Source organism: Procambarus clarkii, chromosome 28, assembly GCF_040958095.1.
Source record: "Procambarus clarkii isolate CNS0578487 chromosome 28, FALCON_Pclarkii_2.0, whole genome shotgun sequence".
Lineage (NCBI taxonomy): Eukaryota > Metazoa > Arthropoda > Malacostraca > Decapoda > Cambaridae > Procambarus > Procambarus clarkii.
In genome coordinates, this window is record NC_091177.1 from 8870739 (window position 1) to 8881156 (window position 10418).

The following is a 10418-nucleotide window of genomic DNA, read 5'->3' on the forward strand; positions in this document are numbered from 1 at the left end:
TGTTTAGGTTCTGTTGGCGATTATTTGTATTTGTAGTACGTGGGTGAAGCATTTACAGCGTTGTGGTTCGGACAAAATTCGTCAGTGAAGCATTTGTTCCGGATATGTTCGAACGTCAGCAGTTGTGAGTCGTGTGTAAACCGGTTTTCATTCATAAACAGGGGGTTTGGCGGGTGCATGGAATCACTTTTGGATCTTTGTTTGGAGGACGGGCTGGTTTATGAATGAAAACGGTTTACAACGACTCACAACTGATGATATTCGAACACTTCCGGAACAAGTGCTTCACTAACGAATTTTGTTCGAACCACAACGCTCTAAATGCTTCACCCACGTACAACAAATACAAATATTCGCCAACAAAATCTAAACACCTAACCTAACCTAACCGGTACCTTAATATTTAAAATATAGTAAAATAAAAAATAATATTCATTTATATTTGAAAAAATTCCTGTTTTGAATGAACAGAATGTTAAAATTTAAGACTGCATCTTTGGGGTCGACCGCTGGAAGGAATGAACTTGGTCTGAGGACGGGTTGCTTCCTGTGATTGGCCGTCGTGGAGAATATCCCCAATGAGTTTCTACCAATCATATACAAGCATGGGAATTGTTCTTTCAACACAACAACCAGCCTTATGGGCTGCTGTTGGCCTGTTGATAGTGTAACGTTATGCCAACAGATAGCACCAGGTGTAACATATAAGGGTCGCTTGTTGATAGTGTAATTTTTATGCCGATAGATGGCATAAGTTGATAGTAATCTTTTCTACCGATAGATGGCATCAATTCAATTATTTTCTCCGAATTTCCCCTAAATACTTAGTTATGAACAAGTCCAATATCATATAATTGGGATTTTATACCTTGCTCTTATTAGGTGTCATGAGCTTTAGCAGTTAATTTAGTTTAATTTCTATGAACAATAATTTGTACTTGTAGTACGAGAGTGAAGCATTTAGAGACTATTCGAACAAAAGTCGTGAGCGAAATACTCTTCGAGAAAAGTTGCAATGTAAGCAGTTGAGAGTCATGTGCGAAGAGCTTTTCTTTCCTGAACAGGGAAGCGAATACTAAATTAAGGAGCATTTCCAGAACGTTAACGAGGATGGGCAAAATAGTGATAATACATTCTTCATGTCTGAATTTAGCTTATAATCTTCATTACCATGTTCGAAGCTGATTCGAGACTTACGTCATTCACTATCTGCCTGTGCCGTTAACACTACCTGCCTGCACCGTTAACCCTCCCAAAATCAATGTTACTAAAATATTTTACCCAATTTTATCTACGCCTAAATATCCACATATCCAAAATGTATAATAACATTAATTATATTTGAAACAAATATATTTATTTCATTGTCGACGGATGTATAGTTTGTTAAAATTTCGAACTACTCTGTTCCTGAACCAAAGTTTACTTGTAGCCTTTTTAAATCTAAATTACTCATATTTTCATCCGCTGTTTCGAGTTTTCGCTTGATTTAATTGTTTTACAAGTTCTTTATATCGTCCTTGTTTGTACTTTTCGTTCAGTTCTGTCCATCAACAACGTCGCTTTCGTTTACAAATTCAAGATCCGTACAGTCAATGTTCTTAATGTACCTTCGTAAGCAAGATACCTGATGCTGAAGGTTAAATTTGGCATTAAACGTTGAATGTCTTACTTTATCATTCACAACCAGTAATAAATGTTGGATAATATGTTAAACATTGTAAATGATCTTGCAAATTTATTTTGATTTGCATTATAAATATATATATATACATATATATTGCTACATAAATACACAGATTTGTACAGCATAAGTTTAGAATCTTCTTTAAGTTAAAAAAGAAACTCTTATGCTATTTTCCTAGAACAGAAATATAAACATTACTGAGGAGCACCGTAGCTGGCAGAGGGACCGGAGCGTGCAGCAGCAGCGTCTTCTGCAGCAGCGAAGGCGATTTGGTCCAGCACAAACTGGGGGATTGGGTGGGGGAACTCAGGAGCCACTGGTAGCAGGTCAGACTGGGGCTGGTAGCCGTTCTCGTTGGCAACGAATGTCACACGAACGGGTGTGCCATCAGGAGCAGTGTAGCTGTAATATAGAATACGTTTAAGAACTGTGGAAAACATCTCTATGTTCTGTTAGATTAATTGATATATGAGAATAGCTCACACCATCATTATCTTGCAATTGCACTCACGAATAGCTTCCGGACTTGACTACAGCGCCTTCGGGACCGTCGGGAGAGCCAGACTGGGACAACGTGATGCCATTGCCAGTCTCGACATCGAAGTTGTACCTGCCATCCTCTTCGTGGATACGGTCGTCCCTCAGGATGGGGATTTCCTCGCTAGACTCACTGTAGCGAGAAGGAGCGGCTGGGGCGGCGTAACCCCCCTGGGGGGCAGCGGTGGCCACGGCGGCCAGAGCGGCGAGAATCACCTGCACAACAAACACACCGAAATTAGTTAAAGGAAATAATTAAGACTGATTTCTGTATATAAAACTAATCCTTGCTCCATTTAGCTTCGCTGCATTCCTCATTTACTTATCGTTTAAACTAAATACATATATACATCACATAGCTCAATTAACGACACTTTTCCTGGGGTTTCAAATATCAGGGAGTGTAATAAAACGCCAAAAGACTAAAACCACGGACCCCCACGAATGGGGGAAAAGAGCTCTATAGACTATATTATGAACAGCCTTAACAAGGAAAGATTCCAGAAGAAACTAACCGCTGCCCAGCTGGTGTTTTATATCTGTCTATCTATCTCAATTGTGATGGAGCTGTCAGCCAACATTCTTTCCATGTTCCTCTCTGGAAGCAGAGGTTATCTTGAAGTTATCTTGAGATGATTTCGGGGCTTTTAGTGTCCCCGCGGCCCGGTCCTCGACCAGGCCTCCACCCCCAGGAAGCAGCCGTGACAGCTGACTAACACCCAGGTACCTAATTTACTGCTAGGTAACAGGGGCATAGGTTGAAAGAAACTCTGCCAATTGTTTCTCGCCGGTGCCTGGGATTGAACCCAAGACCACAGGATCACAATTCTCGGTGCTCTCCGCTCGGCCGACCGGCTCCCTATGCAGGAGCTCCATGAGATGCATAACTTTTAAACACTCATTGTATTAACGAATGTACTTATGTCACCTTTAAATATCTAGTGGTATGTGTAATCACCTAATTGTCCTCACCTAATTGTGCTTTCGGGGGTTGAGCTCTGGCTCGTTGGTCCCGCCTCTCAACCCTCAGTCAACAGGTGTACAGGTTCCTGAGCCAATTGGGCTCTATCATATCTACACTTGAAACTGTGTATGAAGTCAGCCTCCACCACAGAGGTGGAGTTGTGTGTGTGTGTGTATGTTTTTAGAGGCTTGAATTCTCTTAAAGCTAGCAAGAGCACTTCGCCTACAGGGCGAGATTTCAGGTACTCACAAACTTCATGTTGGCTGAGGTGTTCAAACACTGATGTCTGCACTGTCCGAGGCCACGTATATATAGTCCCCAGACGCCTGCTCCTACACAGTTGCCAGCTTCACTTTCTGAGGTAATCTTCGCTCTATATTTCTTACTACCTTCGATTTTTCAAGGTTAGTGTCTTAAACTGAACTTACAATCCTCGACCTTAGAAGAACCTGAGTGAACTATAACACAAGTGGTCCAGAACACCAATGGCCCAGAGCACCCGTGAGTCAGAATACCAGTGGATCAGTACGCTAATGGTTTAGAAATCCAGTGGATCAGAACACTAATGGGTTAGAACACCAGTGGACCAGAACACAAGTAGATCACAACACCAAACGACTACAACACCATTATATTAAAACACCAGTGTATGAGAGTACCACTGGACCAGAACACCACTGGATCACATCTTCAGTGGACCAGAGCACAATTGGTCCAAAACATCGGTTTACGGCAAGACCAATGGACCGGAACACCAGTGGACTGTAACACCACTGAACCATATCACCACTGGACCAGAATACCAGATGATCAGAACACCAGTGGACCAGAGTACAACTTGACAACAACATATTTTGACACAACAGTTGTTGACAAGAACAGCAGTGAACCAGAACACCAGTGTTCTAGTACACTACTCTTTCAGAACACCAGTGTATCAGAACATCAATAGATTAGAGAAGCTCTGAACCAGAAACTCACTTGAACGTGTTCAGAGAAGGATGACAAAGTTAATCTTTAGAATTAGAAACCTTTCACATGAGTAGATCAAAGGCCTAATTTACCTTCTCTAGACCGGCGAGGACCTATGGGTGACATGACTGAAGTATGCAAGTGGACAAAAGTATAACAACAGAAATATTAACACGGTGTTAAATACCCACTGAAAATAGAACAAGAAACAATGGATATATAGGATAATTTTACATTCAAGAGAGACCTGGATAAATTCTGGTTGGGAAATCGAGTGCATGAAATATGGAACAAGTTACCACGTAGCATATTAGATGAGTTATATCTTGAGTGTTTCTAGCGTAGCGTAGACATATATATTAATGACTTTGAGTATATATATATATATATATATATATATATATATATATATATATATATATATATATATATATATATATATATATATATATATATATATATATATTTATAGAAGCTCACTCATATAAGAGTCAGTAGTCCATCTGCCGTTTCCTTAATTCTCATATTCTCTTCTCTTATTTTTCTTATATTTTTTTCTAAAATAATCAAAGAAATCCCGCCTGTTAGAATTTCTGATAACCCTGAATGTTTGCAGAACTGATTTAAAGCTTTGTCCTCATTTTTCATAGCTTTTCAATACCTGTTCCAAGTTAACGGCTTTTTAGTGTTCCTGGTTCCCAGTCGTATACAGTATAGATAATTTATTGCATATATCATTACTTTGTAACTCAATTTTAAATTAGTTCTACATGCTTTAATCTTTAATAGTTAAGTTTAGCGGCAGTATTATTTTGCCTTCATCTGCAACAATTGATGATTCTATACATTATCTCAAGTAGAAGACACTATTGATTCAAGTGATTTTACAAAAATCATACTGATGATTTGTTCTACTTTTGTCAAAACAAGATGCAGAGGAAAACGCATATTCCTGTTCTTATTTTTCTTAAATCAATGCATTTTGGCACAGAAATAAGCTCATCACCAAACTACTGAATTAGTTTTTTCCTTTGCTTTTTCTTCCAGCCTTATAAGCCCTCCAGTCTTTTTCTTTACAGTTGAAATTTACCATTATAATTATTTTGCTTTCCGTCTGTCAGGTTCTTAATGGTAATTTTAGGTTTCTTAAGTAGGAATGCATTATCATAAAACATATATTTTTATACAAACAGATAATTACATTATCCCTCCTAAAATCGCTTGTTATCTCTTTTCCCTGCGTACCCCTCTTGGCTAGGTAACATTCTCTCTCTCTCTGTCTCTCTCTCTCTCTCTCTCTCTCTCTCTCTCTCTCTCTCTCTCTCTCTCTCTCTCTCTCTCTCTCTCTCTCTCTCTCTCACACACACACACACACACACACATTAGTTGTGTGTGTGTGTACCTGTATATTATTTAATTGATAGTTGAGAGGCAGAACCAAAGAGCCAGACCTCAACCTCTTCGCAAGCACAACTAGGTAAGAACAACTAGGTAAGTACACACACACACACACACACACACACACACACACACACACACACACACACACACACACACACACACACATAGCCTGGCCTCGTAGCCTGGTGGATAGCGCGCAGGATTCATAATTCTGTGGCGCGGGTTCGATTCCCGCACGAGGCAGAAACAAATGGGCCCAGTTTCTTTCACCCTGAATGTCTCTGGTACCTAGCAGTAAATAGGTACCTGGGAGTTAGTCAGCTGTCACGGGCTGCTTCCTGGTGTGTGTGTGTGTATGTGTGGTGAGGGAAAAAAAAAAAAAAAAGTAGTTAGTGAACAGTTGATTGACAGTTGAGAGGCGGGCCGAAAGAGCAAAGCTCAACCCCCGTAAAAACACAACTAGTAAACACACAACTAGTAAACACACACACTCACACACACACACAGACACACACACACAGACACACAGGGCGAATTGTGACTGACTGGACAGTACTTAGGATTCGTAATCCAGGGGGCCGGGGTTCGATCACCGGCGATGACAGAAAAACAAATGGGCCGAGTTTCTTTCACCCTGATTCTCCTGTTACCTAGCAATAAATAGGTATTTGAGAGTTAGACAGCTGTTACGGGCTGCTTCCTGGGTATACTCACCTAATTGTGTTTCGGGGGGTTGATCTCTGGCTCTCTGGTCCCACCTCTCAGCCGTCAATCAACTGCTGTACAGATTCCTGAGCCTACTATTCTCTATCATATCTACATTTGAAACTGTGTATGGAGTCATCCTCCACATATCACTGCCTAATGCATTTCACTTGTTAACTACTCTGACACTAAAAAAGTTCATTCTAACGTCCCTGTCGCTCATTTGGATACTCAGTCTCCACCTGTGTTCCCTTGTTCACGTCCAACCCGTGATGAAAAGTTTATCTTTATCTACAGTGCCAATTCCTCATAGAATTTTGTATGTAGTAATTATGTGTCCACATATTCTTCTGTCTTCCAGTGTTGTGAGGTTCGCCTCCCTTAGCCTTTCCTCGTGACTCATGCCTCTTAGTACAGGGACTAGCCTAGTGGCATACCTCTGATTTTTTTTCCGTGTGTGTGTGCGTGTGATGTGTGTGTGTGTGTGTGTGTGTGTGTGTGTGTGTGTGTGTGTGTGTGTGTGTGTGTGTGTGTGTGTGTGTGTGTGTGTGTGTGTGTGTGTGTGTGCGTGTGAGTGTGCATGTGCGTGTGTGTGCACTTGACAAAGAGTTCCATCTATTGACAGAATTTAACATAAAGTACACTAACTGATGACGTCAGAGGTTAGGTAGCCAACACATTTTTTGTATAAGACCTGTAATATCCTACATTAATTGATTATCACTTAATTAACCATTTTTTTTTCTTTTAGTTTAGAGTTGAAATAGAAAGTAATAATCAGGGCTGATGTACTGAATACCGAAGATATTATTAGGAAGGAACAGCCCGTCCTCATAAACAAAGGGCTAAATCCATTCCATGCACCCGCCAAACCCCCTGTTTATCAATGAAAACGGTTTACAACGACTCACAGCTGATGATGTTCGAACACTTTCGGAACAAGTGCTTCACTAACGAATTTATTTCGAACTACAACGCTGTAAATGTTTCACCCACGTACAACAAAAACAAATATTCGCCAACAAATTCTAAACACCTAACCTAACCTAAGCGGTACCTAAATATATTCAATATTGTAATATAAAAAATGATATTCATTTATATTTGAAAAAATTCCTGTTTTGAATGAACAGAATGTTAAAATTTAAGACTGCATCTTTGGGGTCGACCGCTAGACGGAATGAACTTGGTCTGAGGACGGGTTGCTTCCTGTGATTGGCCGTCGTGGAGAATATCCCCAATGAGTTTCTACCAATTATATACAAGCGTGGGAATTGTTCTTTCAACACAACAACCAGGCTTATGGGCTGCTGTTGGCCTGTTGATAGTGTAACGTTATGCCAACAGATAGCACCAAATGAATCATATAGAGGTCGCTTGTTGATAGTGTAATTTTTATGCCGATAGATGGCATATGTTGTATATTAAAGCTGATGTTGGCCTGGACTGTTGATAGTAATCTTTTCTACCGATAGATGGCATTAATTCAATTATTATCTCCGAATTTTCCCTAAACACTTAGTTATGAACAAGTCCAATATCATATAATTGGGATTTTATACCCTGCTCTTATTAGGTGTCATGAGCTTTAGCAGTTAATTAGTTTAATTTCTATGAACAATAATTTGTACTTGTAGTACGAGAGTGAAGCATTTAGAGACTATTCGAACAAAAGTCGTGAGCGAAATACTCTTCGAGAAAAGTTACAGTGTAAGCAGTTGAGAGTCATGTGCAAAGAGCTTTTTATTCATAAATAGAGGAGTGGATACTAAATTAAGGAGCATTTCCACAACGTTAACGAGGATGGGCTAAATATTGATAATACATTCTTTATGTCTGAATTTAGCTTATAATCTTCATTACCATGTTGGAAGCTGATTCGAGACTTAAGTCAATCACTACCTGCCTGTGCCGTTAATACTTCTTGCCTGTACCGTTAACTCTCTCTAAATCAACATTACCGAAATATTTTACGCAACTTTATCTACGCCTAACTATCCACATATCCAAAATGTATAATAACATTAATAATATTTGAAACAGAAATATATTTGTTTCATTGTCGACAGATGTATAGTTTGTTAAAATTTCTTACAACTTTATTCCTGAACCAATGTTTACTTGTAGCCTTTTTAAGCCTAAATTATTCATATTATCATCCGTTGTTTCTAGTCCTCGCCAGATTTAATTGTTTCACAAGTTCTTTATATCATCATTGATTGTGCTTATCGTTTAGATCTGTCCATCAGCAACGTCGTCTTCGTTTATAAGTTCAAGATCAGTACAGTCAATGTTCTTAATGTTCTTTCCTAAGCAAAATACCTGATACTGAAGGTTAAATTTGGTATTAAACGTTGAATGTTTTCCTTCGTTACTCACAACAGTAATAAATGTTGGATAATATGTTAAACATTGTAAATGATCTTGCAAATTTATTATGATTTGCATTATAAATATATATAATGGTACATAAATACACAGATTTGTACAGCATAAGTTTAGAATCTTCTTTAAGTTAAAAAAGAAAATCTTGTGCTATTTTCCCAGAACAGAAATATAAACATTACTGAGGAGCACCGTAGCTGGCAGAGGGACCAGAGCGTGCAGCAGCAGCATCTTCCGCAGCAGCGAAGGCGATCTGGTCCAGCACGAACTGGGGGATTGGGTGGGGGAACTCAGGAGCCACTGGCAGCAGGTCAGACTGGGGCTGGTAGCCGTTCTCGTTGGCAACGAACGTCACACGAACGGGTGTGCCATCAGGAGCAGTGTAGCTGTAATATAGAATACGTTTAAGAACTGTGGAAAACATCTCTATGTTCTGTTACATTAATTGATATATGAGAATAGCTCACACCATCATTATCTTGCAATTGCACTCACGAATAGCTTCCGGACTTGACTACAGCGCCTTCGGGACCGTCGGGAGAGCCAGACTGGGACAACGTGATGCCATTGCCAGTCTCGACATCGAAGTTGTACCTGCCATCCTCTTCGTGGATACGGTCGTCCCTCAGGATGGGGATTTCCTCGCTAGACTCACTGTAGCGAGAAGGAGCGGCTGGGGCGGCGTAACCCCCCTGGGGGGCAGCGGTGGCCACGGCGGCAAGAGCGGCGAGAATCACCTGCACAACAAACACACCGAAATTAGTTAAAGGAAATAATTAAGACTAATTTCTGTATATAAAACTAATCCTTGCTCCATTTAGCTTCGCTGCATTCCTCATTTACTTATCGTTTAAACTAAATACATATATACATCACATAACTCAATTAACGACACTTTTCTTGGGGTTACAAATATCAGAGAGTGTAATAAAACGCCAAAAGACTAAAACCACGGACCCCCACGAATGGGGGAAAAGAGCTCTATAGACTATATTATGAACAGCCTTAACAAGGAAAGATTCCAGAAGAAACTAACCGCTGCCCAACTGGTATTTTATATCTGTCTATCTATCTCAATTGTGATGGAGCTGTCCGCCAACATTCTTTCCATGTTCCTGTCTGGAAGCAGAGGAGCTCCATGAGATGCATAACTTTTAAACACTCATTGTATTAACGAATGTACTTTTGTCACCTTTAAATATCTAGTGGTATGTGTACTCACCTAATTATCCTCACCTAATTGTGCTTGCGGCGGTTGAGCTCTGGCTCTTTGGTCCCGCTTCTCAACCGTCAATCAACAGGTGTACAGGTTCCTGAGCCTATTGGGCTCTATCGTATCTACACTTGAAACTGTGTATGGAGGCAGCCTCCACTACAGAGATGGAGGTGTACTCACCTAATTGTGCTTACGGGGGTTGAGCTCTGGCTCTTTGGTCCCGCCTCTCAATCGTCAATCAACAGGTGTGTGTGTGTGTGTGTGTACCTGTGTTTCTAGAGGCTTGAATTCTCTTAAAGCTAGCAAGAGCACTTCGCCTACAGGGCGAGATTTCAGGTACTCACAAACTTCATGTTGGCTGAGGTGTTCAAACACTGATGTCTGCACTGTCCGAGGCCACGTATATATAGTCCCCAGACGCCTACACCTACGCAGTTGCCAGCTTCACTCTCTGAGGCAATCTTCGCTCGATATTTCTCACTACCTTTGATTTTTCTAGGTCAGTGTCTTAAGCTAAACTTACGATCCTCGACCTTAGATGAACCTGAGTG

The 10418-nt window shown here is 40.4% G+C and overlaps 2 protein-coding genes across 2 annotated transcripts; both read right to left on the reverse strand.

The window, feature by feature from the left end:
- Positions 1-1770: 1770 nt before the first annotated feature.
- Positions 1771-3467, reverse strand: LOC123755173 (cuticle protein AMP1A-like). Its single transcript, XM_045737651.2, has 3 exons — positions 3438-3467; positions 2199-2440; positions 1771-2089 (listed from the first exon to the last, which is right to left on the reverse strand). Exons 1-3 carry the CDS (start codon positions 3444-3446, stop codon positions 1882-1884), a joined length of 459 nt encoding a protein of 152 aa, XP_045593607.2. The 5' UTR covers positions 3447-3467; the 3' UTR covers positions 1771-1881.
- Positions 3468-8685: 5218 nt separating this feature from the next.
- Positions 8686-10254, reverse strand: LOC123754936 (cuticle protein AMP1A-like). The gene is made up of 3 exons (XM_045737279.2): positions 10212-10254; positions 9147-9388; positions 8686-9037 (listed from the first exon to the last, which is right to left on the reverse strand). Exons 1-3 carry the CDS (start codon positions 10218-10220, stop codon positions 8830-8832), a joined length of 459 nt encoding a protein of 152 aa, XP_045593235.2. The 5' UTR covers positions 10221-10254; the 3' UTR covers positions 8686-8829.
- Between the last annotated feature and the right edge of the window lie 164 nt (positions 10255-10418).

Excerpts from the sequence above, each read along its gene's own strand:
- LOC123755173 (XM_045737651.2), bottom strand. Across the intron at positions 2,090-2,198 it reads GTCAAGTCCGGAAGCTATTC|CTACACTGCTCCTGATGGCA; the intron begins GTGAGTGCAATT and ends TCTATATTACAG.
- LOC123754936 (XM_045737279.2), bottom strand. Across the intron at positions 9,038-9,146 it reads GTCAAGTCCGGAAGCTATTC|CTACACTGCTCCTGATGGCA; the intron begins GTGAGTGCAATT and ends TCTATATTACAG.